The sequence below is a fragment of the Perissodus microlepis genome, chromosome 15 (genome assembly GCF_051167445.1).
Source record: "Perissodus microlepis isolate ML-2025 ecotype Zambia chromosome 15, ASM5116744v1, whole genome shotgun sequence".
Classification (NCBI taxonomy): domain Eukaryota; kingdom Metazoa; phylum Chordata; class Actinopteri; order Cichliformes; family Cichlidae; genus Perissodus; species Perissodus microlepis.
This window is the reverse complement of record NC_140475.1, coordinates 6,894,075-6,922,020: the sequence shown is the minus strand read 5'-3', so window position 1 is coordinate 6,922,020 and position 27,946 is coordinate 6,894,075. Positions and strand designations below refer to the sequence as shown.

The following is a 27,946-nucleotide window of genomic DNA, read 5'->3' as shown; positions in this document are numbered from 1 at the left end:
ATTCCCAAGATGCATTGAGTTTTTCCTTTCCAGTCACCTTTCTCACTCACTATGTATTAATAGACCTCTCTGCATTGAATCATATCTGTTATTAACCTCTGTCTCTCTTCCACAGCATGTCTTTTATCCTGTCTTCCTTCTCTCACCCCAACCGGTCGCAGCAGATGGCCGCCCCTCCCTGAGCCTGGTTCTGCCGGAGGTTTCTTCCTGTTAAAAGGGAGTTTTTCCTTCCCACTGTCGCCAAAGTGCTTGCTCATAGGGGGTCATATGATTGTTGGGTTTTTCTCTGTATCTATAAAGCGCCTTGAGGCGACTTTTGTTGTGATTTGGCGCTATATAAATAAAATTGAATTGAATTGAATTGAATTGAATTGAAAGAAGCACTCCGAGAGCACACACATCTGCAAAGGCAGCGCACTCATGCAGCAGTATTTAACATGTAGTTTAAACTGTTTTTTTATATGTCCATTTTTGTTTTCTTTCTCCTTTTTAATGATAATTTACAAAGTTTCTAATTCAGTAAAAATCAGATAAAGGTAGCATAGAGATGTTTACTTTGATTACACAAAAATGTAGTAGTAGGTAATGGAAAACAGGTTCTGACCTTTTAATAACTGTTGTTCCAACAGTCTTGGAGGGATCCATCCAATGTGGGTTAGTGTCAGACCAATAGTGGTGGTTTTGTTTGTTAACTTCACCATTCACATAAAAGTTTGCCTCATCACTGAACAAAATCTTCTGCGTGAACTGAGGGTCCTGTTCCAATTTTGGTTTTGCCCATTCTACAAATTCTGTGCGCCGATCTGGGTCATCCTCGTTGAGATGCTGCAGTAGCTGGAGTTTGTAAGGGTGCCATTTGTGAATAGCTAATATCTGCCGAAGGGATGTTCCACTAATGCCACTCTCCAATGACATGCGGCGAGTGCTACGTGTGGGCTCTTGCTGAATGAAGCTAGGACAGCCACTGATGTTTCTTCATTAGTGACAGTTTTCTTGCGTCCACATTTTGGCAAATCCAACACTGAACCAGTTTCACGAAACTTAGCAAGCAGTTTGCTAACTGTAGCATGGGAGATGGGTGGTCTCGTAGGGTGTCTTGCATTGAAATATGCTGCAATGACCCGTTACTGCATTCACCAGATATCAACACAATTTCGATCCGCTCCTCACGTGTTAACCTCTTTGACATGTCAATGGCTGTGAACAAAGAGAAACTTGTAAATAACTCATGAAAGAATAAAGTTGAAACCAAGCACACCATTGTTTTTCTTGTGACATTACCAATAAGTTTGATGTGTCACATGACCCTCTTCCTATTGAAAAAAACAAAAGTTGTATCCAAGATGGCCGACTTCTAAATGGCCACCATGGTCACCACCCATGTTGAGGAGTTTGCCCCCTCACATATACTAATGTGCCACAAACAGGACTTTAATATCACCAACCATTCCCATGTTATTACGGTGTATCGATATAAATGGCCCACCCTGTATATATATGTATATATATATATATATAGAAGACGGCCGTAGTGATCGATGTAGCGGTTCCGAATGACAGCAACATCAGGAAGAAGGAACACGAGAAGCTCGAGAAATACCAAGGGCTCAGAGAAGAGCTCGAGAAGATGTGGAGGGTGAAGGTGACGGTGGTCCCAGTGGTAATCGGAGCACTAGGTGCAGTAACTCCCAAGCTAGGCGAGTGGCTCCAGCAGATCCCGGGAACAACAGCGGAGATCTCTGTCCAGAAGAGCGCAGTCCTAGGAACAGCTAAGATACTGCGCTGGACCCTCAAGCTCCCAGGCCTCTGGTAGAGGACCCGAGCTTGAAGGATTGACCGCCCACAGGGGCGAGTGGGGAATAAAAATATATATATACATATATATAAAACAAAAAGAGAGTGGAGTTTCTAGATTTTCTCCTTTCACTTAAATTGACATGGATTTTCACTGCAAACAACACATATTTGAATTTTTTTTTTTTTTTTCATAAAAGTTACATCTGATACTGAAACTGTCAAGATCTGCTGTCTGGAGTGTGGACTGCCTTAATGAAGACGCAAATACAAGAAACAGAAGTAATCATAAGATGAGCAAGTCAAAGTCAAACCAAATAGTCCAGAGATGTCAGAAACAATGTCCAAAAGTACATTGTTTCTGACATGGAACGTAAAACCAAGGAATGTAAAAATACCGAAGACACTAGGAGTGGCAGGGAAACTAGAGGTAGGAAATATAAAGCAACCTAACAAAAAGGCAAAGGAAGAATGAGACAATATATGAACTGGGGGTTAGGGTTATGGGGTAGTGAGAATTGTATGGTAGTGACACAGAGGAGGACAAATGAAATGATGAGTTGGGGAAAGTGAAACTATACAAAAGACACAGGGAACAGTCACTAAATTAAAACAGGAAGCAAGATACTAAAGACTAACCTGACACAAGGTAAAGCTGAAAGACAAGGAAATGAGACTGATGGAGGGAACACGACAGGACAGGGCAAAAATATAAACCTAAAGTCATCAGTAACTTAACAGAGTTTTCAAATAAGAACACTAGAAAATATTCCAAAGGGAACAAAATGCAAACATGAATCATACCAAAAGACATAAACTCAAAACCCCTGGGTCCAAGACCCCGGCCACCATGACAGAAACAAAGAGCATGGCAAACTGACTGGTCCTGGACTGAATGTAAATGTGTCTGAATTACGCAATGAACATACAATAGCATATTGCAATATTTGGAGACATTTGCAACATTTGTGAGTGTAGACAGTGTAAAATGTGGACATAGCTTCTGGGTCAAAAAATGTATAAACCTGCATTCTATCTGAATGCCATTTATGGGTTTGGTCACTCAATTTGGGTCATAGTGAAGAAAAAAATTACGAAGTTTTATAAATCTTGGTGATGCTATGTTTCAAAACAACGTCTAACTGGTAAGTCTTTTGCCAATGAACGTGCCGTTTCACAGCCAGGCCCACCCTCTGATTTCACAGGCTTTTTGCTCATCTTGAGACATCAAAATGGAACTTCAGAAACCAGCGACTTACGTCACAGTAGCTAGCGCCATCTTTTATACTCTATGATTTTGATCAGGCGTTTAGCTATTTTCCATTGTTGAAAACAATGATCCTGCTTCACACAGACCTTCTCAAAGAAGCAGATTATTTTGTAACCTCAAGTTTGGTAATTTGACTGTTGCCAAAATGTGACTATGTTTGGATGAGAGGGTAGAGCTAGAGAAGAGCAAAGGGGAGTGGGGGTGAGGAGCTCAGCCTCTTTTATTTTCCATTTAACTCTAAATAGGACCATAATTTACAAAATTACTATCATGTTGTGCTTTAAACTGTGATCCAAGGCAAAAAACTTCAAGGTCGTCTAATTATCAGTTTTAATGCAATCAGACTTGGATAACATTTTTTAATACAGCTAAAGCTGCAATTCCTCTGTAATTAAAAGGAATTTCAGTATATTGAAATTACAACGTAGTTATATTTACCTACAAATATTTAAAGGTAGGCACACTAAAATAAGGTGGTAAAATACCTGAAGTTATGCAATACAGTGGTCTCTCGCTTTATCACGGTTCACCTTTCACGGCCAATTTTGCGGACTTTTTTTTTTTTTTGTACAATTTTGCAAGCTTTTATTTTTTTTACAGTGCATTGTGTTCGGAGTCCTGATTGGCTGTAGACCATTGTCAGTCAATGTTGTGCCGTGTCTCCTGTACAGTACAGAATGCGTTCAGCTTGTCAAATTTACATAAATCTTCAATCACTAGCAGTGTGACTCTGAAGTGCTGAAGTTTGTAAGTTTTCTCCCCAACAAACACAACAATGTCGATAAAACGTTTTGCACCATCAAAGGCAACCGCAGGTGCCTTTGGTTTCATTCTCTAATACTGGACTTATTTTTCTACGAAGGTTTGAACTTTGCGTTTAAACAAGAGAGAAAAGTGTGAAAATGTTCGTGCCTGTCTGAGAAAAATGTATAAAATGTGTAGTGAGGGGTTTTACAGCCTTAAAACATCTATAATAATTGTAAAAAATAAAGTTGGGTACTTCGCGGATTTCACCTATTGCGGGTTCTTTTTAGAACGTAGCTCCCGTGGTAAACGAGGGACCACTGTACTTAAAATTACTCATGCATTGCATAAATTATTTGCACATCATTTAAAATTACTACTTAAATTTACTCTCATCATAATTACTTCTTTGTTTTCTGTAACAAAAAAAATATGACGTGTTACCCCTTTATTCTGTTCTACCTCCTTTTCAGTATTTGTAGGTAAATATTTTTACATGTCTACATGTACAATGTCAAATAAAATCCATCCATTTCATGATGCGGGACTATGCCCTTAGTCACATATTAGAAAGTGTTACCCAGACTTCCTTTGGAGTCTCCCCCTGCTGGACGATAGATGGAATCCACTATCAAGGTGCATTAGCTTCACTTTTTAGGCTAGCAGTTTGACATTACAATAATAGCTACTAGAATACAATTCTGAATCAGTGGAGTACTTCCATATGATATTTACCTAGTAAATGGCTGTAACCGGAAATCTATTCTAAATTTACATGTGATACGAAGATTTGTAACTATTGTTCCCGCAGAGAAACATTGCTCCATTCATTTAGTCAGCAACATCAGGAAAAATCGTGGGAATGAAGAAAACTTGCTGATCGTCCCATGTGGCTGTGAGGGCGGAATCTGAACAAACACAGAAACACTGGTCATTGTTAACCACATCAGACCGCAGATGAATCATCTGTGAAGAAGCTCAAAGGGGTGTCTGGATGGGTTGCATGTGCGTCTGCATGTGTGTAGGCATGTGGGGATGTGGTTTCTGTAACCACATTTGCAATGGAAAGCTCTGTGTTCTTGTCATTTTGACTGAAGAATTGATTAGCATTTTGTGTGTCTGGCTATGTTTTTGTAAAGGTTGTTCTGACCTTTTATACATCCAATTAGAAAACAAAGAAACTCAGTATTTCTCACCTTTAAAACTTCGTAAGAGAGAATGCTTTAGGGGGCTAAGGTGAGAAAATTAATTCAAAAAAGCAGCCAGGTCTTCGAGCTACTGGCGTATCTGTGCAAGCAACCCTGTTTGTTTCTCAACAACACCGACCTCTCTAATGAACCGTTCTGCCTGCTGTTTCTGCCAGAGATCTCGTAATTATCCAATAATTCTTAAGGAACTGTTCTGGCTGATGTTGTAATGACCTGACTGAGCGTTTTAACAAAGAATGCTTGAATATCAGCATGCACATGTTTCCAATTCAGACTGACAGCAGTTTATTTACATGTTTATTATGCTAAAAATGCTACTAATGATATCATCTCTTTTAGTATTATATATATATTTATATATATATATTTTGTAAAACTCGTGAAGAAAATGAAACACTTTTGAATGAAAGGACTGTTTCTGGGATGTTATACATAAACTATTGTGTGTCATTCTGAAAAAAAAAAGATCTTAGCAGGCAAATTGAAATCAGCCCTTTTCCCAAGGAAGCATTACTTTCTTCTCAGTGAGAGCCTAGCAAGTACTTTGTGTTTTCCTGTAGTACACTCACAGTGACACTGCTGCATTCATGTGGCTTTTTAAAACATGTTTCATCATTCTCACATCAGCACACTGAGCGTGAGCAGCACTAAACACTGGGGACCAGCCTTACTCTGACCATAATACATTTGACTTTCAGCACCTCTGAAGCTCACTAATTACTTTAAAGACTAATTCAATGTGCTAAATTCCTCAATGATAAATGTTTAAAAATGTCAAACTATACAGTATATGACCGTGGGTTATGTATGGCACTATTTCTTGGTTGTGTGTATTAACTCCCTGGAGTCTCCAAGAAAAGTAAAGTTTATTTTTTAGCATTATTCAACAGCAAAGCAACTCATTACTTTACTTAACTGGAAAAACTCATTTTAAGAGAATATACGGCATATACAAAAGCTAAAGAACAACAAAAAGAAAACAAGAAACTTGGAAAAGGGAAGCTTTAAGAGTTGATTTTTTTTAAAGAGTTGGGGAAAACACAAGTTTTCTTGGTGTTGGTTCCAGACATGTGGTACTAAATGCTGCTTTCCCATATTTAGTTTTGATTCAGGGAGTAGAAAGAAAACCTGTCCCAGAAAGGTCATAACATATCCACAGATCAGAAAGATTTTCAGCATAAACCCTTCAGTGCTTTGTAAACCAACAGCAGCAGATTAAAAACAATGTCACTTTTACATTAGCAACATCTGCTAAGTGAAAAAACATGTTTTTTTCCAAATCATACTGACAAGCTTTTGGTTTCCTACCATTTTCTTTTTAGGTAAAGCTTTCTAGTACTGGCTTGGACCCCCTTTTGTCTTCAGAACTGCCTCAATTCTTCATGGCATAGATTCAACAAGGGGCTTAAAATATATCTCAGAGATTCTCATCCACATTGGCAAGAGATTTGTCAGCCACACATCCATGATATGGATCTCCTGTTCCACCACATCCCAAAGGTGCTCCACTGGACTGAGAGCTGATGACTGTGAAGGCAATTTGAGGATGGTGAACTCACTGTAATGTTTAAGAAAACAGTTTGAGATTATCTGAGTTTGTGCAAGCGCCTGGGCGACAGTGGGAAGGAAATACTCCCTTATAACAAGAAGGATCCTCCAGCACAGCCAAAAATTGACTTTTTCCACACCTCTGGAACTTTCTGTTGCTGAAGTGATTAGAGAAAGATGTAAGAAAAGATGCTGCACAATTGCTCAGCACACGTATTTAGCATCTGGCCACATATGTCATCAGTCCCTGGACTCTTATTAGTCTTGGTAAATTTAAAAAGATTGTTGATGTTTTCCTTTAACAAGCAGCTGAACAGTTGTACAGAGTGACCAGTGAGTGTTATTTGTTAACTATTGTGCTATGCCAAGCTATACTGCTAGTTGTAGCTGGCTAAAATAAAGACACAGAGATGTAATAATGTCTTCTCTTCTCTTTTAATTAAAACAAGAAACCCAATAAGTGCTTTTCACTTTTGTGTTGCTTTTTAGGGCCAACTCTCTCATGTAGATACAAATTTTTTGCTGAATAAAACACATGGGATTCAAAAGGATGCTAATCATATCTTTCCCAGCCACAATCACTCAACCATAACAGAAGTTTTGGTTGCTGGTCAGGAAAGGATCAATTAAGATACATATCTAGTGTAATTAAAATGAGCTATTAGTGGTACATAGTCTCTCATTAAATATTATGAGACAGATTTACTGTATGTAGGTAAAGTGTATGGTTAGTCAAGCAGCTGGCAATGAGCTTGAAAATATGAGCACGCACAAATAAAAGGCATGCACAAATAAGCATGCAAACATTCCTTGTATGTGTTTGCACTTTATTCCTTTCTTCTTAAACTGTAACCGCAAGAACAACATAATGGCAGTCATCAAATTTACAATGTAAATGTGTTTGTGGGACATCTAAATAGTCTTTAGGACAACTGGAAAATAACTAGACAAACAAAAACTACAAAGCGTGGTTGGTGGATAAACAAATTAAAGTCACTTTTTTAAAGACAAAGACAAAAATTCTAATGATGTCTGCTCAAACTTTTAAATTACATCACGACCACAGACAACAAAGATTTTCTTTAGAGTGACTCACAAAAGAAGCCAGCTTATGCTGATCTAAAAGGGAGATGCATTTTTGTATAAAAGCCCACTTCTTTTTAAATGTCTGTTAAAACATAGTTTCTGAGTCAGACTTAATAGTGAAATATACTAATACACTTAATGACTGTCAGTGCAGACACCATTATATCTAAATTATATATGACAACTCTTTATTGACTCCATTGCTCCTTTGTATTTTTTCTTCAGTCTACTCGGTTTTTTTTATTAGACTCTCACATCAATCTCACTTTAGTGTAGGCTGGTTTTGTAGTTTATAGAGCTAGAGGTGTCATATGAGTGGATAATGTGGATGTAAAAATGCAGACTTAAAGACTGAGTGAATAAACAAAAGACAAATCTTTATTTAGATGAAGCTGAAAATCCAAAGGGTAAACAAAAATGGATCCAAAAATCCTACCAGGGAAACCACTCAGGCAACCAGTATGACGCAACAAGGAACTGAGACAAACTGAGGCCTTAAATAAACACATGATGTAAACAAGGGAAGTGGATACCGGAGCGTGACGAAACAAAACTGAACTAATTAAACAAAAAAAGGAAATAAAACTGAAAATAAGGCACAAGAGACAAAGACTGCCGAAGTAAAATTGGAATGAACTAAAACATGAGAACACCTACCACAGAGAACAATATAACAATAAATCTGCAGATGTGGTTCGTAAAGGACCCAGCCACACTCAAGCACGTCTTGGTTGGTTGTAGGACTAGCCTTACTCAGGGCAGATACACATGGAGACACAACTAGGTTCTCAGGTGTCTAGCCGAGAAAGTTGAGCGCAAAAGAAAATCCATCAACGCTCAACTTTCCACGAACCAAGAGGAGCGTCAGTTTTCATTAGTATTTGTCTAGGAGGGAGACAAGCCGAGGATGAGCCCCTCAACCCTGGACCTGGGCCTGCTGAAGGTTGCCAGGGATTGGCAGATGCAAGTGGACTTGGATCAGAGGCTAATTTTTCCCACAGAAATCGTAACAGTTACTCTGCGACCAGACCTTGTCCTTTGGTCTAACTCCCAAAAACTTGCGTATGTCATTGAGCTGACGGTACCATGGGAGGAAGCAATTGAAGAGGCATTTGAGCGTAAGAAGCTGCGGCATGACAACTTGGCAGCTGAGGCAGAGGACAGAGGCTGGAAGATCAAGGTGCGCCCGGTGGAACGTGGGGTGCAGGGGCTTTGTTGCCAAGACAACAGCAAAACTGCTTAGAGAGATTGGGATCAGAGGACAGGCGCAACGGCAGGCTATAAGAGAACTGGCTAACACTGCTGAGAGGACCAGTCACTGGCTATGGCTAAAAAGGGCTGACATCATTTGGGCAGCTAAGGCAGTCAGCTAACCACGATACACATGCCAAGGATTGATCAACCCGTGGTGGGCCTGCCTCAACAGGGGGCGTCAAAGGGTAAAACCTAACATTAGAAGTTTTGCTGGTTGACTGATACAGCTGTCTCAGGGCCTCCTGGGGACTGTGCAGTTAACCTCATGGTAGTGAAACTAAAAGGAGGAATGAAAGAATAGGAAAGAAAAATGTTCCGCTCTTCTCCCCTTTTCTGGGAGGCAGTGGGGAGGTAGAGCGCACAGCCCGATCCGGTGGGGAGGTGTGGAAAGCCAGATCAGGCGCCCCCCTTACAGCTCTCCTCTTTGCTCTCTCCTATCTTGTCTGACTTATTGTATTACTTCCCTCTATCACCTTTTCTGTCCCTTTGAAGAAATAATAATAAATAATTTAATGTATACCTTATTGATCCCCATAGGGAAATTCCTTTCTGCATTTAACCCATTTACTCAGTGGGCAGCCACTGGGCACCCAGGAAGCAGTGTGTAGGGACGGTACCTTGCTCAGGGGTACCTCAGGGTAACCGTTCAGTGGATTCGAACCCCAGACCTTCCAATCATGGGGCCACTACTCTACCTACTGAGCTATCCCTGCTCCTAAATGAGGCTCCATAAATGTTAAAGAGGTAAGTATTTCTCAGTTGCATTGAATAAATAGAATAAACTGTAGAAAGACAAAGGTAGATAGCAAAATGAAATCTAAGACTAGGATGTAAACCAAAAACCCAACCATGAATGCTATAGATAACTAGTGCTATAGGTAACACTAGAAAACTTGAAACTAGGACCAAAAACTGAAACTGATAACTCCAGGTCAAAAAACCCAGCACCATGATACTAGGTAAATAATTGGTTGGACAAAGACACACTTTTCAAAGTTTTGCTTACACCACCACAGTCGATTTTACATGAAACAATAAATGGTTGATTGTAATGTAAGCTTTAAGCTTTATTTCAGGGGGTTTTACAAAAAAAATGCTTTAACTGTTTTTTGGAATTACAGGCATTTTTGCACATATTACCCAACTTCCTCAAGCTCAAAATCAACAGGACTAATTGACTGGCAGACCTGAAAGACCACAGAAGACAACTGAAGTGCATAATGGGAAAATTATTGCCATGGTTAAGAAAAACAACTTCACAAACAAGTCAAGAACACTCTGGAGGACAGAAGCGTATCACTGTTGAAATTGAAATCAAGAGATGCTTTCATGAATGGAAATACAGAGGGTTTACAATATGATACGAACTGCTGGTTACGCTCAAGAAAAAGAAAGCCAGATTAGAATTTTCCAGAAAACGTCTAAAATAGGCTGCACAGTTCTGAAATTGAGAAATAAATAAATCTTCGGAGAAATCAAGATGAACTTGTACCAGAATGATGTGGAAAAAAGTATGGAGAAGGAGAGAGACGGCTCATGATCAGAAACATACTACATTATCTGTCAAACATGGTGGAGGCAATGTTTTGGCATGGGTATGTATGACGGCTAGTGGAACTGAGTCACTAATGTTTATTGATGATGTGACTGCTGACAGAAGTAGCAGGATGAGTACAGGGCTACTTTCTCTCTTCAGATTTAGCCGAATGTTGCAAAACTGATCACACAGCACTTCACAATGCAAATTGATAATAATCCAAAGAAAACTACAAAACCAACCCAAGAGTTTCTCAAGGCAAGAGAAAAAAAAATATTGGATTGTTCTTCAATAACCATGTCAGTCACATGATTTTAACACAACAGAGCATGTTAAGACTGAAGATAAAACTTTGTCATTTTGTTTTAACTCAATTAAAAAACAAAATATAAAGAGATTATTTTCACAAAGTACAGGGATTTAGAGGTTCTGGGTCCTTTTGACCCAGTATTTTTGGGTTTTGGGGACATTTTGTATTATGGTTTATGATTTTTAGGTTCACTGGGTAGTCCTGAGTTTATTCTATGTTAGCTTTTGTACATTTAGGCTCCACTTGTGTCTTTGCCTTCTGTGTCCCCCTCTGTGTGTATGTGTTTAGGTGTATTAGTCCTTGTGCCTTATTTCCCTCTCCTCTGCCTTTCCCTCACTCCTGTGTCACATTCCACCCTTTCCTGTTTTATTGTGAAAGTCTCGTGTTTCCATGTTCAATGTGCTTCCCCTGTGGCGTCATGTTAATTCATGTCAGCTGTGTTCCCTGCATGTTCTGACTTCCCTCGTTATCCTTCTGTGTATTTCTGTCCGCGTTTCCCTTGGTCCTGTGTTGTGATCTCCCTCATGGTTGTGTGTTTATTGTGTGTTTCCCCGTGTGTTTTGCTCTTATAATTTCCCAGTATAGTTTCGTGTTATTTTCCTTCTAGCTAATAAAGCTATGAGTTTTATGAGTTCTAAGTCCCATCTCCACAAGTCTACATTTGGGTCCTTTCCTGCCTGCCGCACACAGCCGTTTCATGACAACATAACATTAAAGTTGTTCATTCTGTTTAAGAATTTAAATAGCATTAACACCCTTATATAGAGTAATATACCACAACTATTTCAAACTTTACATGTTTGAAATAAAACAGTCAGTCAATCATAAATGCAGAGAGACCCACAGCCCCAGTGGCAATTCAAAGGAGGAAACACATCATTTGATGATATCCATGGACTTCAGGCAGTAATTGACTGCAGAGGACTTTGCATCTCAGTACTTTATATATATATATATATATATCTCTTTACATTACTGAAAAGTCTGCATTTCAGTCACATCTTAATTGTGTGATTTAAAATCCACTGTGTCAGTGTACAAATGCAAAAGTACAGGTCTATGTCCAACACACAGACATGGTTATGGATCTAACTGTAGCCCTAGATACAGTGAATTATAGTTCCTCAAATATAAAGTTCAATTCTTGAGAAATTTGGAGATTTCTTTCTTCTGTTCTTCTCCTCTTTTAAACCAAACTCTCTCTCTCCCTTTAGAGGAAAGTATCTGAGTTCAACATAATTAGAGATTTAACATTACTCTGGCACTCTTGTCAAGCCAGAACAGTAAACACATAAACATCTAGCTCAGCAACTGACTCACTAAATTGCTGATGAAACTTTTTGTCATTTTTTAACACAAACAAACAAAAATGAACATTTAATACAGTTTAAGTTGTGCAAAATTTACTGAGCAGATTCAAACATGTAGAGAGAGCAACAGATTTTTTAAAAAGTCAGAGATTTACAAATGTTATTACTTTCTAACGTGAAGAAAATATTCATGTTTTTGATTTCTATGCATCCATCCAGTAGCTACTGAGTGATTTTACAAAAAAATAAACGGATCTCATAAGAGAAACAGGATGTGACAAAGTTATTAACATACACCATCTATAAATCTGTAAATTGTGTACACCAGTTTTTGAAGAAATCCAGTAGTTATTTAAGTAAAAACCGTAGCTTGGAATTAAAAATTCACCAAGAATCAACTCCTTGAATAGATACCCAATTCACGGATCAACCTTACAACAGTCCACACTAATCATGCTAAAGAAAAGTGTGGTCTGATAACTATAGGAGCCATTACCTTTTAGCAGCACATCAAGAAAAACAAACCCACATATCTGACTTATTCTGCTGAAATACAGGGTATTTATTTAGCTTAGACATGTCTGAGTGACTGAGTCTGAGTAAGTTGTTGACTTGAACACAGTCTTGAACAAGTTTGTACAAAGTGTGATGGTGGTTGTGGTTTCTAAATGTTATCAAAGGTCATGGGCATGTTAAATGCAGGCTATTGGCAGTAATTATCAAAGGGCACTCCAGCCTCTCCTAGTGACGTAAGACACTGACCTCAGTAGGGCTGCAGGCAGTGGGTCAGCCCCTTGGCAGTGGATCCACTTCAGATTAACATTAAGAGAACGTGACAGCGCTGAGAGACTTTGAGCTCGGTCGGGCAGAGGATTAACTACCTCTATACCTGCAGTGCCTACCTAGAGCTAGTGCGTCCCAATTCCATACTACGTACTAACATAAGCAGGGCTAAAATATGTAATGCATTCACACTGGAAGAGTTACTAAAGGTATACTAATAGATTTGTAAGTCACAGCTCCAAATTGCAATTTCTGGCAGTGGTAATCTAAACCCATTTCAGGTCAGCTTACTTATGAAGGAGTGTTAATCAGTGAAAGCTGTTGCATAAAGTCTTCTGTACCTTCTGTGGTCTATTAAACATTATATAACCTCTGGAGCTGTGAAACAAAGCTAACATTAGCTAACATGGAAACAAGCTAGACTTTAGCAACTGAATTAACATGCATGAAGAAAGGGTATTATTGTAAGAATAAATAACAATATTAAAAAGCTTTCTATTGACTGTTTGTAATTTACATCTGTGAAATACATTATGTATTTGATGCTGATTGTGCACCAGACTGATAGAAAAAGTAAACATTTGCTTAGAGAAAGTTGCTGTTTTGGAATAAGGATCTTGCATGTCTACCAAAATAATAAGTTTTCACATATTTCACTACTATGTGTGTGATATTTTAAGCTATCTAAGCCAGTCTGGGTTTTGAAAGGTTTTTTTCAACAGATAAAACTATCATTCCATTAAATATCACAGTGAATCATACTGTAGATGCACTCTGCTAACTGAGCTAGCTAGCCAGGGCTCAATTTAGCTGATTTCAGCGCAACCCTCTCGTCCGAATATGATTTAAACTAACCAGTGCCATCGTGGTGTTCATCTGTCACGTACAGCTTATGGTAAGTTTAGTTTGATGCAGTCTGTAAAGCGAATCACAGCATGATTCACAGCTTTAGTGCATGTTTTTGTGTCATTTCACCCCTAAACATAGTTAAATATGCACATTAATTAGTTGCTTTAAAACTGTGTGGAAGAAGAATATAGCATATATGGTACTTCTTATTTGTTCAATGATTTAGTGGTAGGTTTGCTGGAAAGAAAAGTCAGAGTAGACAGCAGATCTCAAACAAACTTAAAGCCTGTTAGCCTGCCTGCCCATTAACCACATCCCCATTATGGGCTTATTGGCAGAGCTGGTCCTGAACCAGCTGTAAATATAATTAGTGACCATACTGTGCTGGAAGTGCCTCGTGTTGACTCTTGCTTTCCACCCCACAGTTGCAGGCCCTCTCTCTGCTGGCTTTGCTTCTTAAAACTGATCCAATAACTCCTGTTTTGAGTGGCAATACTTGTTTTTATGGATTTACATCACACCAGCCACCATGCACTATGACACATTTCGCTCTGCCCAGTCAAAATATGGGTAGACTTGGTGGCAATGAGGCAAAATCCTGGGAATCAGATTTCCGGTAGTAAGGCCAAGTCAGTGAACCACGTGTAACTGCTTCCAGCTAGCTTTAGTCTACAGAGAAAATATTTTTCCTCAAAATATTGTCATGTGTTACAGCTGTAGAGAAGAATACTGTTCACTTTGTGAACACACATTCATGAAATGTGACTGTATATATGCATACAAAGTAAGTGTAGTAGCTTTCACAGGATGTAATCGCGCTGTCAGTATAATGTAAAGGCTTCAATAAGGCAGTGGGGTATGGCTGAAGCAATAAGTGGGGTTTCTTGCTGTATACTACTGAAACTTCCAGCAGTTCTTTAATCAAAAGAACAGGTCTAGATTTCATTAAGTAAATGAAATAGAACTTTTCTTTTAAGATCACTGCACAGGTGTTCATTATTAGAAGAAGTTGCAGCTCAGAGCCAAGTTTTCATCAAAGGCAAAAATGAAGGGAGCAAGCCAACCAGCCCGGCCCCCTCCCACAGAGCACCTTGAGACAACTCCTGTATTATGTCTGTGGTTTCTCACTCAGCAGTGACTGACAGGCTGTAGTATAGGTAATGAAAATATTATAGCAGACCATATAGTGTGTTTTCACAATGCTATCAGGAGCAATGATCTTACAAGCTGCTCACATTGCTTGCAGGGAATCTGTTTAATTTATCTGGCTGCCAGTTTCCTAGATGTGATAGCAGCAACAGCCCACTGATATCTGTCTTTCAATAAGAACCGAGCATTTTCTGCATGTCTCCTGTCTCCGAGCGTGTGGAAGTTTCTCAGGGTTTTGCAATTACTGAGACACATTTTTAACAAGTCACTTTTAATGCAACATTTAAACTTTATGTTTTTAACGTGAACTTTACGTTCTGCTCCACAAAAGTAAGAACCGAATGTGATTTCATTAACTCTCTGGATCTTATCCCGTAAGAGGATTGCTGAAGCAGTCAGTTCTACCTCTATACTTAAACTGGTCTGGTCTTAGAATCAGTGCTGGAGATAATTACAATACTTGGCATTTTAAATTATATGGGGTTGGTCCTCTCTAAATGAGACGTGTGATATTTGAAATTTTTCTTTTCTTTTTTTTTAATTCTAAGTAACTCAGAAAAACCACATCTTACACATTCTAACCACATTCTATAGTTTAAGTATAAATAACATTTAACTTTCCTTAATGAAAGTAATTTAATAGAGGTTATTATAAATTCTAAATGACCCCACTTGTCACTCTAATAATAAAAACATTTTCTCTTTTTAATTATTGAGCTCTGCTTGTGTCTCTTTACAATGTTAACTGCGTTAACTGCGAAAAACAGAAGAGAAACTCTGTCTTTGAAAGATGATGATGAATGAAAATGGCTTGGGTTTCAGAGAAGGGAAACTGAAAAAGAAAGAAAGAAAGAAAGAAAGAAAGAAAGAAAGAAAGAAAGAAAGAAAGAAAGAAAGAAAGAAAAACAGGAGAAATGTTGTTCTATCATCGTCATCGATATGTTTCTGCATGTGGCCACATACTGCAATGGGGGAGGGGTTCCCTTAAAGGCCAAATGAGGACAAGTGTGTGTGTGTGTGTGTGTGTGTGTGTGTGTGTGTGTGTGTGTGTGTGTGTGTGTGTGTGTGTGTGTGTGTGTGTGTGTGCACGCGCAGCTGTAGAGAACATATATAAGTGTGCAGTTCAATTCCTGTTTTTATGGGAAGCAGTAAAAAAAGCCCTGTTATCCCCAAAGTGGCACAAGCTGTGACCTAATGCCACATCTAGTGAGCCACTACACACAGAGAGGGATCAGCTACTGAACGAAGCCATTTAAATCTCAGCCTGATGGATATGCCGTCCTAAATTAAAACCATATGAAAGACTCTGATGGAAGATTATCCCGATCCAGATTATACAGAAACAGTGGAAGAAAACGATTCAATGCAATTAGATGTAATTGGAGAAACTGGAGCTAGAGCAGGAGAGCTAATTAAAGGAGCACGAACCTGCGTTGTTTATGGGAAACTGTTGCACTTTGCGCCATGTGAAAAGTTGCTGCACATGTTTAACCTGAAACAAAAGCACTGGCCTATATTAAATGTGGTGATTTAATCCTGCTTAAGGATGCAGTGACCGCACACCTACAGAAAGAACACACACAGAAACCACTGAGAAAAGTAATATGCACATTCTATGAGCTAAATCTCCCTAGGCCTGTAATTTCCTGGCCGCACGTGCTGAAAAAGAGACTCAAAAATACATCTTGACTGAGTTACAGTCTTATTCCTATCTGCCCTCCTAGTCTCACACGTTATCATAATTAACTCTGTCAACGTGAGGATGACAATGTGCTTACAGTTAGGGTCTTCCCGTTTTTACTTTTTTCCCAGCAAATAAACGCAAACAGCTACTTCATGCTGGCAGGTTTGATATCAACCTATCCCAGTTACAAGAGCCTCAAGGATGTGAAACTCTCCCTGTGTTCAGAGAACGCTTTGGAAAAGCGGTATTCCAAAAATACTTTTTTTAAAAGCCGCTCCAGAGGTATGTGGAAAATAGTTTATCCCAGGTTGCTGGCTGTGAATGTGCCCTACAGAAAGAAATTTCCCTTCCAGATAGTTCGGTGGTTTGTGCACAGTGTGTTCCAGCATAAATCATAGACTAATATATCTCTGAGAGAGATGGCTGTGCTCTGGCATTTGCTCAGTTTGGAAACGGTGGAATATTTACCCTTTTGAAAATGGCACTGCCAGATGTTGCATGAAATATGAAGCCCATAAAGTGCGATAAAAGCGTGTGAGATCAACAGATGGTAACTTTACAAGCTGCGAAAGCACAATATGATATACAGCTGGCCATGCGTGAAGTGAGATGACAGGCAGAGCAAACATGACAGTATAGAAAATAGGAAGAGTGAAAACAGGAAGTCTAGTCAGCATATATTCTCTTTAACCCCCTACTACGTCACACACTCAGAACCTCAGAGCACTTCACATTCACGCTTTCTGAATATGAAGTCTGCAACAGGATATGCTCCTCTGTATGATTATAACATTAGATTGTAATTATGGAATAAATTTACTTAAACGTTTATGGAGTATAAAATGTACATTTTTAAACCCCACAAAGCAAAGCAACCACAGTTTAGTTAGCAGGCTTAGCAGGACATTTGGGAATGTCAAATGATCATATTAAATGCATTAGCTTGCATTATTAAAAGCCTAACTTCCAAGTTGCCCTGATGTGCCTCCACACTGGTAGTCATTTCTGATTACAGTCGAGTCCAATTGCCTCCTTCACGTTGTGCATGTGCACAGAAAATGTCAGTGTCAACCAAACCGGAATGCAAATGTGTGTGCAGGATGGTATCTGTGTGCGTTTTCACAACTGAGGTTAAACCCAACATCCTGACCTGTGAATTTCACAAACTGCTTCCTGAATCTTGCGTTTTAATAATGTATGAAACACTTCATACGAACTACATTGTAACACATACAATTAGCGTCCAACATGTTGCACCACCTAAAAGATGAAAAAGAAGAAAAAAACAGCAGTTTGGCTGCAGATGCACTATCGATTGCAAATGCTAAAATGTCTAAAGGAAGGAAGAATATGAGCAACTTCCTATATTTCTTTCTTGCAACACTCAAAGAATAAGTATGCAAAAAAAAAAAGGTGGGGGGCAACTTTGTCCTTTTTGCAATCACAAAAACACACTGAAACTATTAGAAAGCACACAAAAACAGTTATTCATCTCATCCGAGGGAGCGTGGGGGAAGGCAGGCCTGCAAAGAATGTCAATTTTAGAAATGATAGATCTCCTGTTAACGAAGCAAATAACTGCAAGCACCATAATTACAGTGCAACTGGAGCCATGCAAATAAACCATCAAGGCAAATTTGAATAAATTGCACCAGAGGAAGCACACTGTTTCACGCATTGTTTAGACATAATCTACTGTTCAGTTTATTTTGTATATAGTTCAATCGATCAATGCCAAATTCAGACAGCAGTCAAAACTATTTAAATATTAAGGTGTCAATTAGTGACACAGCATCTTGCAGATGTAGACATGATTACCTTCACAGACCTGTGAATGTATATGCAGTTTTTATTTACAGGGTATCATACAGGACTTAACTGTACTGCAGCAATATCAAAACAAATGGACAGAGGACGTCAGTTTACAAGTTGTATTTGGAGAGAAAGGCATTAATCTGAGCCATTACACCTGTTCCTTGTAGCTTGGTTCAAACACAAACAGACACAGGATACGTTCACATCCTTCACTGTTCTGGATGCCTACAACCTTTTGGTGGTTGGGCCAGGTTAGTGCAGTCCAGCTGGATCTGTCACCCTTCCTCACAGAAAAGCCTATAAATGGCTCTGGCACAGCAATAGAGCCTTTTCAAATGTACTGGATTCTCCAAAACAGCACAGCCTGACACACTAGTCAAAATTAATTTTCACTTGTAGGTTAGGCTGTGACAACTAACCTAACAAACTCAGACAGTGACATATATCCATAATAATTCGGTGACTAATGTTGTGCCTTGGCAATACATTTTTGGTAAGGGAAATGGGGAATTTCACTCCACCAAAATACAGAAACCAGCTTTCCTTCTGAGGAAACTCTCCTGGTCGAGCAGTAAAGGAGTCTTGAGCCGGTGTCTTGACGCGGACGGTGAATTGAAAACTTAAAGATAGCCTAACAGCACCATCTAGTGGAGAAATCCGACAGGAACGTTTTTAAGAGTAAGGCAACCTGCAGAGCCAAACCTCTAGGATGTATATAGTTGTTTTAGGCTGTGAATAGAAAGTTATTATCATTTATCTACTTTTATTAAGATATATGAATAGCAACGAAGCTAGTTTGCTTCTTAATTATCTAACTGTTTATAGGTACGGTTAGTAAATGTTGAGGTTTATCACAAGTGCGACAACGCGAGCACGGCCACGAGGTGAGCTGCCATCGCCTGATGCGCGTGAGACAGTAGAGCCGATTCCCGCATGCGCAATGCGCTCTGGCTTCCCTGCTTCCAGGAGATTGGGAGAAGAAGATGCAGCTGAGCGGCCGGCACGGACCGACTGCTTAACGGGCAAACCTTAGTCATAGGTTTCCACTTGCCTTTTCTTTTTTTAGTTTCTTGCCAAATTTGCTGCTTGATGTCGAATTTGAACAGGAGCAGCGAATGAACTGATAAGCTGTAAGGGCAGAAGAAGAAGAGGGGGAGCGAAACAGTTACTGACAGGAGTTGGGCATCATATTGCCACCGGATGTCATTATACGCTTTTAAATATCGAGGACGTGAGTAAATGCATCTTTAAAAACTACTGCATGAGTTTTAGGTGTTATTGTAATGCGGTTTTGAGTATACTTTGTTCTTGTGAGTTTATTATACATGAAAATTAAACATTTGAGCTTTAATTTTGGAGTTACTTAGAGAGGGGTCGAGCCTTTTGTACACCAGAAATAATGTATTTAACGCTGGCGGATGAAGAATCTTTTAGTCACATTTCTATGGCTTGCAAGCTACAAAGAACTATAATATCAGCCCTCAGTGCCTTTCAGCTACCACCTGTTACCACCATCCGAATAAAGCTGACTGGAGTAAATCACTTGTTGGACCCCTTTTAAAATAAAAAGGGCGATCTGTTTATTCTTTTAAATCCCCATCATTGCAAAAATGACAATATCACCGCTGTGCAGTGTGCAGGTTGTATTGTCTGTTTTCCTTTCTTTCTTTATTTTTATTTTTTGCGTATGTCATAGCACATATAGGCAGATAACCATCCGGCAGGCTGTCAAATGGTTGGGCATTTGTTCTTAGGCCTACATCTAAGCTCGTTGATCAATTGAATGTAAGCCTCTTGAGCGGTCAGGGCGAAACCTGCTGACACATGCGCCCCAGTCTTTTTGTTCTTGCACAGACCCGGTTAACCCTCTCTTATCTGATCTCCCTCCGCGGCCCTCTGCTGCTCAACTAAACCCTGGACCCTGGATTGGATGTGATGCATCCTGCAAATAAAATTATCCTGATAAAGCTATGAGCAACTCTGTGCTCAACACTCAACGCTTTCCTTCCACTGAGCGCTCACTGGTGGGCAGTAGTTACTGTACACTTGGCAATTAATTATTTAAAGGGCAGCTGATCTGACGCATAGGATTAATTATAGATTAATATAGAGACACCTGCTCCCAGCTCTCAAGTGGATAAAAAGGGTTTGTTATGTAATGCTGCCTTATCAATGGGGTGCAAATCGCCCTCTGCATTATTACTGTCTCATATGTGTCCGTTTTTTATTTGTGTGCCCATTATTACTCAGTATCCTCCATCCATTTTCCTGTAGTTATCTGTAACTGATGGGAATGCCCAGCAATCATAATAATCAACTTCCTGTGGAGGTTTGTGGTGAATAGGTGACTAATGTGCACTTTCAATGGAGAAAAGAGTGAAAAGAAAAAACTTCACCATGCATTTATCATAACATGCATTTAACATATTATTTGAGCTGTTGAAATGTTTGACTTTAGTCCAGACATCATTTACCAATACAGTGTAACTCTAGCTGATTTTGACATTCTGCTCTTCTCTCTCTCTCTCCACCACAGTGTAATCTAGACCAAAGGCAGAGCCATGGAGGTTGTAACGCATCTTGTGAATGACACTGTAGAGTTTTACAAATGGAGCCTTACTATAGCAGGTAAGCTGGGATCTCTTGCTTGGAAACAACACGCAATAGGAGCTTTCACTACATATGCACATCTGTGGGGTGACAACATGGTTTGTTCAACAGTGGCTGCATAATCATAATAATGGATTATTATAACTTCACCAAAAGTGATCGATGTCTCTTGTTTTCATCATTATGCAGTCGTGTGTATGTATATATGTGCTTGCTGATGGTATATGGAGTGCACAGAAAACTGCAAAAGTAAACATACTTGATGCTTTGCAAGTGTATTTACAGCTACGTGCGTGTATCAAGTGAAAGAGGAACTGCATAACTAAACTTGTCAGCTTATTTTTGAGCCGGGAAGAGTATTTTCACCTTCAACTTACATCCTCTACACTGTTTTTATAGAGCCAACAAATGAATGCCAAACTATAACTTCTGTAGCCTGTGTTCTTAGTAAAAAAAAAAACTTGGTCCACACAAAAATATCAAGCGATTAATAAAGATTATGAGGGTTTGTGGATCAACTTTACAACACACGTTTATTAATGTTTCAGTTGAATCCATCCTGATATTTACAGCTGTAACTTGTGTTTTTCTTCCCCACCCTTAAAATTAACTGTAACCCCTTTACCATCAGACAAGAGGGTTCAGCACTGGCCCATGATGTCCTCTCCCTTCCCTACTCTGGCTATCAGCTGCCTGTACTTGATCTTCCTGTGGGCAGGACCTAAATACATGCAAGATCGCCAGCCCTACACACTCAGGAAGACCCTCATAGTCTACAACTTCAGCATGGTGGTCCTCAACTTCTACATCGCCAAAGAGGTGAGTGCCATTGTAGCATTTGAAGGACCGATCATAGCTTAAAGTGGAGGCACTAGATGCTTAAAAGAGCCTCGATATGGGGCTTGGCAGATTCTGGGTAGAATCTAAATTGAAAATACATTTTTTATCCATCAAACTTACAAACAAACATAAAAAAATACTTTACAAAGCACTATATATTTTGTATATACATGAAATATACCTTAGAGCTTATTAAAGGAAATGGATGTATGACACAGATTCTGCAGGTCTGTGAATTCAGTTTCCAGCTTTAAAGATTGTGGATCTAATCAAATGAACATTTTATTTCTTTCCCTAATAAAGAGAAAATATTTCAACTTAATCTTACTGTCAAATAACCATTATTTGCACAAGTCAGAAGCGGCTGCAGTATTTTGTGGCTATCTTTTTTGATGTTAGCAATAATGCTCATATAACATGTTTGCAGTGAAGCCCACAGCATGAACATCTGTCACTGAATGCACCAAATAACAGCATTTCAGTCCGCTCAGAGTATTCAAAACTCTTACCTGAGGGGGTTTAATGTAGCTTTCTTGATCACCCATTTTCTCTGGTAACTCCATCACGTGGATTGAACTGCCTTTACTCCCTACTAGAAGAACCTGGAGGGCAGCCAGTAAGATTAGTGTGGAAACCCTTGTATTGAATAAATAAAGACATATTTTATTTGGTGTGTCATATATCCAGTCAACTAGAAGCATAAGACGAAGGAGAAATTAGATTTTTTGATATACATATTTTTTAACTGTCTATGTGACTTTAAATGAGTAGGCATCATATTTAGTAATTTACATTACCAAAGTCTTGTATTGTATACATGGCAATGCATCTGCAAAACATGTTCAATTCTACAAGAAAAGAAAGTGGGGAGATTCATGTGAATTATAGGAGCACATAGTCTCTTTCACTAATTTGATCTTTTTGAGTCAAATTTGTGTCTGCTTACATTCTTCATGTATTTTTGGATAAACTGAAGGTCCTATCTGCACAGAATATCATGTTTAGTCCTGCTCTCTGTGTGTTGTTAATGTTTTAGCAGTGCTTACATGAAAAAGGGTAATTGAACAGGAGTGACTTGCAGTAGTTGTCGGTCTCTCCAGATCACAGGCAGGATCTGGTGTTCTGCTCTCATCCTTGTTCTGACTTTGTGTCCTCTCATCAGCTCCTACTAGCCTCCAGAGCAGCCGGGTACAGCTACCTCTGTCAGCCTGTAAACTACTCGAATGATGTCAATGAAGTGAGGGTAGGTTCCCACCCTCACACGCACAGACATCTAAAAAGCAATCTGTGAACATCCTTCGCACACAGTTTACCTCTGCACTGGACATAGTTAGGGTAAAATAACATTAATATGACACTTTTTAGTATGACAATTTTTTTACTACTTTTACTAATCTTTTGTAAAGCAGTGGGGCTGCAGTATTGACACAGGAAAGAAGAGCCACATTTCTTGACTGTACATATATCACTATAAGCATGAAGGAGAGCGAGGGCTGGGAGATACTGTATATTTCTAATGATTTCAGCACAAAGAGCGTTTGGCTCAACACTCAGAGGGGCGGGACCAGTCAGTCTCACCACCCTTAAGCTCCGCCCCATCTCCACCTTTAGGCCTCACGCTTTCGTGATGGCCTTAAGGATAAGAGATGCCAGAGCAAGATGGCTTAGAGAGCAACCTTGTGTACTGTGTGTCACAAGGGGAGTAATTTGTACTGCGACAGAGTTAAATAGGATAACAGAGAGAGAGATTTTGACATGCTGTGTTAGTATAAAGGGGTTACTAAAAATATTTGATTTGCTGATCTCTCCAAAGATCCTCAGTTGCTACATTTTTCTGTCATCTAAAGATTTTCTATTAGTACAAAGGAAACTCAGGCAAGGAATCTGCTTCATTATTTGTGTACTAGGAAGAATACCAAGCTAGAGCTCACCACTAAAGAAATATTAATATATATTGTACCAATAACTATGTAAATATATAATTACATATGTTATTTTATGTGGGATTCTGATGTTGTCTACAGTTGCCATTGGCTTTGTTTACAATGATCTTAACTCCATGTAATCATTATTTGCAGAACATTTGTTACCATCTGAAGAAACCTTCAGAAAAGGAATCAGAAACAGGCTGTAAATAGTTAAATATGACCTACATAGGACCTTAACCTTCTGAGAGCTGAGGTCTTGTTTAGGATGCAAGGGATGTAACAGGTCTGTGTTGAGAATAGTGAAATATAAGATGCAAAAAAGTCAGAGAAGTCAAATGTAATGTCCCCATGCATGGTCTCAAAAGGTTTATTGACTTATGTGACGGATTCACCTAGGTGTGCTGTGATAATTCACCTTGCCTCATTTTATATCTTTAGATAGCCTCGGCTCTTTGGTGGTACTACATCTCCAAAGGAGTGGAGTTCCTGGACACTGTCTTTTTCATACTGAGGAAGAAGTTCAACCAAGTCAGCTTCCTCCACGTCTACCATCACTGCACCATGTTCATCCTCTGGTGGATTGGAATCAAATGGGTTCCCGGTGGACAATGTGAGTCAAAGAATCAGACTAGAGCTTGTCTTTGTACTTGGAGCTGGAAAATAGGCACATTACAGCTGTTTAGTAATAGCACAGCCACCATCACCTCTGATATAAATGTAACTGTTTCCACAGCATTTTTTGGTGCAACCATCAACTCTTCCATTCACGTCCTCATGTACGGGTACTATGGCTTGGCTGCCTTGGGACCTCAGATGCAGAAGTACCTCTGGTGGAAGAAATACCTCACCATTATCCAGATGGTAAGTGGCACCTTTAGGGATGCATCATATATCAAATAACTTGACGTTATTGATTGTGAAAGTTTAGCCAACAGTTTTTTATGCTAACATGGTGTGATTGGTGTTTTTTGCCTCTCCGAATTACCTGAGCTGATTGTGAGGACAATGAAACACACTTTGGGTTTCACTTACCTCAGAGTGATTATTAGTGACAATGGTTATCATCTAAAGATCCACTGATTTGCTAATATGTGAAGCCCCTAAATATAGTTTGCATCTTCATCCAGTTATAATAAAGTTTACGCAGAAACGCAGCGCTTATGAAGCTAATAATGAATTGCTATAAATGTGCTACAAATGAGCGCTTAATTAATTTTTTGCTTGTATTTAATTAACTATATCTGAATTTTTGAACTCTTACAGACTTAATTAGACCTTTCCATCAGCAATGAGTCTTTTGAAGTCTGCCACATTCATGACTGAAAATTGGTTGACAGTGTATTCTTTATTCTACACATAGGGAATATTAATAAGATAGGATAAGATAAGATAACCTTTATTAGTCCCACGTGTGGGAAATTTGTTTTGTTACAGCAGTGGACAGTGCAAAGTTGCATAGAAAGATTAGAGAAAAAAACACTGGAATAATATATCTATGAGATACTGTACACAATAGAATAGAATAAAATAAAATAAAAATAAAATACTATATACAATCGAATAAAATAGAATACAAATGCTATATACAATTGAGTATAATACAACGATGCCAGAAAAGAGTATTGCACTTAGTGTTATTGCTATTGCACATGTGTGGATGTGTGTGTTTGATCAGTTGAAGTCTTTGTTGTGGAGTCTGACAGCAGTAGGGAGGAAAGACCTGCGAAATCTCTCCATCCCACATCGTGGGTGCCGCAGGTTTTAATATAATGTTATATTAAAAAAATCTACTTTTAAATCTGTAACTATATTTTCCTCTTAGATCTTCACATTTTAAAGATTAATACAATTGGGTATCATATCAGTATGAAACATTATTTAATTGTTATAAACTTCTAATATAGTGATAATAGGCTTTTAGGAAATAAATGTTATTAGCATTGATTCTAGAGGTTCCATGGTGTAGTAGCTAACACATTAGTCCAGCACAAGGTGGATCCCTGGTTTGATACTGGGAAGAGACGCAAACTCAGGGGATCACAGGCTAGTCCCTGGTCCCAAGACTGGATAAATTGGAGGGTTGCATCAGGAAAAGCATCCGATGTAGAATTTGTGCCAAATCAGATATGCTGATTCATCCACCGTGGTGAACCACTGGGATTAAACTTGGGAACAGGAGTGAAGTCAGCCCTCTGAAACAGCTGTATGCATGAGAAACACAAATATGTAGGCTTTAGTGTTAGCAGTTAATCTGACAGATCTTCGTTTGTTACTGATTTCTGCCTGTTTCAGTGATAGCTCCGATTTCAATTGGTAGTTGTATATTCAAAAATTCAGACTGCTTCTTCTGTGTCTTTTTAATCTTTTTTTCTTACATACTCACCAGATCCAGTTCCACGTAACCATCGGCCACGCCGGCCACTCCCTCTACACCGGCTGTCCGTTCCCCTGCTGGATGCAGTGGGCTCTGATTGGCTACGCCGTCACCTTTATCATCCTCTTCGCCAACTTCTACTACCACGCTTATCGACGCAAGCCTGCCTCTTCTCGGAAAGGAGGGAAGCCCATAACAAACGGCTCCTCTGTGGTGGCTAACGGTCATAGCAAAGTGGAGGAAGAGGAGGAGGACGATGAGGAGGACAACGGAAAGAGGCAAAAGAAAGGAAGAGCAAAAAGAGAGTAAAGCAGGAAACGGGGCTTGCTTTGCGAAAAGCAGACAGTTATTTTATGGGCCAGAGAAAGAGGGAGGGGAGGGGAGGGATAAACAGAGTTCAAACCAGACGATCATCCCTGCAAATAAAGTGGATGGATGTGATTAGGGACCAACTTGAGGAAGTGAATGGTTAGCAGTGTGTGTTCACTGGGTGTGTCTGTAAATGGTTCTGGTTTTGAGGGGACGAGAGTGTCGGTTGTCTCCATGACAGTTTTCTTTTGTAATTAAATCCAGATAAGAAAAGAAAATTGCTGTTCGTGTAGGCCCACCCCCCGTTCCTCTGTCCAGCTCTGTTTTGGACCATAGTAGGACCAAAATATTAAAGGAACCGCATCCTGCTCAGCATCCACTTACTTTCAACCGGAATCCACCTCCAACTTTTGTACTCTGGATTCCAGTACTGTTTAAAAGCTTAATAGTGTTTAATAAGCTAAATTAATTTATTTTCTAGTGCTTTCAATGAGTATCAATTCATTTAAACTGTTAACAAGGGGAAAAAACATGCAAAACTCTGATCTTTCTTTTTTTTTCTTTTTTGGTTTGGGGGGTAATCATTGTTTACAAATACTTAGTTTACCTTAACATGGCTAGCAAAGAAACAAAAAAAACATGTCTCTACATTATCTGCCATCAACTCTTTGCAGTCACCTGCACCATCTACCAGACTTCAAATTTCACTGTCTTCTCTGACTTTATTTACCTGTGCTGCATTTACAGAGTGATACACTATTTTCTTTATGTGCTTTGTGGATTAAAAACCTGGTTTTAAATACTTTTGAGGGGGGCGGTGAAATTGTAGGTTTTTTTATAGAGTCAACGCTAATTTATGATTATCTTTGTTATAATACACATTTCTGTGGGTCGTTCTTTCTTTTTGCTGTGCAATGTAGCTGAGGTGCAAGAATAAGAGATTGATGTACAGCTCAGTATTGTCTCACTGCCACGTAGAACGGACGGGGAAAGTCGTCTTGAGAAGAGCTTCGTCTTTTTTTTTTTTAAGGAAAAGGATTGTCTTATTAAAACAGAAGTGACACAGCTTTCCCTGGCTGCACATATAACTGAAATAAAGACAATGTCAGCACCCCATAGGTTGTGTTTGTGTGTCTTTGTGCTAGTTTTGGCGTGAGCGTCTGTGCTTTCAGCTGCAAATCATCTGCTAAACTACCAGAAGCTAGTCTTCCCATCCTCCATCCTCCAACTTTCTCCCTTTGTCCTACTTACTTCATCTCTCCTATTTCCATCTGTACAATGGAAAGAGCTCGTATAGGTGTGTGTGTGTGTGACAGAGAGAGAGATAGGCAGCGGTAGGATGTGTGTTTGGCCTGCTCAGACAGATCTGCCCTAATCTTTGGGGGCAAATTGGCTTTAGCTCCAAAAGAGCTTATTTCCACGTCACTCCATAGGTTACTCAGGAAAGCAGGTCACTGAAAGAGAAGCCTTCACTAATCTGCCACCAGGTTGCTACTGCAACTCTCAAACTGTGTGGATTAGTTCATATTTGGCCTTGAAAATAG

General features: G+C 39.3%; 1 protein-coding gene across 1 annotated transcript; it reads left to right on the top strand.

The window, feature by feature from the left end:
* Positions 1 to 19,288: 19,288 nt before the first annotated feature.
* LOC146371537 (very long chain fatty acid elongase 4-like) lies at positions 19,289 to 27,518 on the top strand. The gene is made up of 7 exons (XM_084952456.1): positions 19,289 to 19,572; positions 20,878 to 20,969; positions 21,583 to 21,770; positions 22,954 to 23,034; positions 24,158 to 24,329; positions 24,453 to 24,580; positions 26,106 to 27,518. Exons 2-7 carry the CDS (start codon positions 20,903 to 20,905, stop codon positions 26,400 to 26,402), a joined length of 933 nt encoding a protein of 310 aa, XP_084808582.1. The 5' UTR covers positions 19,289 to 19,572; positions 20,878 to 20,902; the 3' UTR covers positions 26,403 to 27,518.
* Positions 27,519 to 27,946: the final 428 nt, after the last annotated feature.

What these genes read in the sequence shown, in the direction of transcription:
- LOC146371537 (XM_084952456.1), top strand. Translation starts at nt 20,903, where the DNA reads ATGGAGGTTGTAACGCATCTTGTGAATGACACTGTAGAGTTTTACAAA. An exon ending in ATGGAGCCTTACTATAGCAG is followed by an intron (nt 20,970 to 21,582) that starts GTAAGCTGGGAT and finishes CTTTACCATCAG; the next exon opens with ACAAGAGGGTTCAGCACTGG. An exon ending in ATGATGTCAATGAAGTGAGG is followed by an intron (nt 23,035 to 24,157) that starts GTAGGTTCCCAC and finishes TTATATCTTTAG; the next exon opens with ATAGCCTCGGCTCTTTGGTG.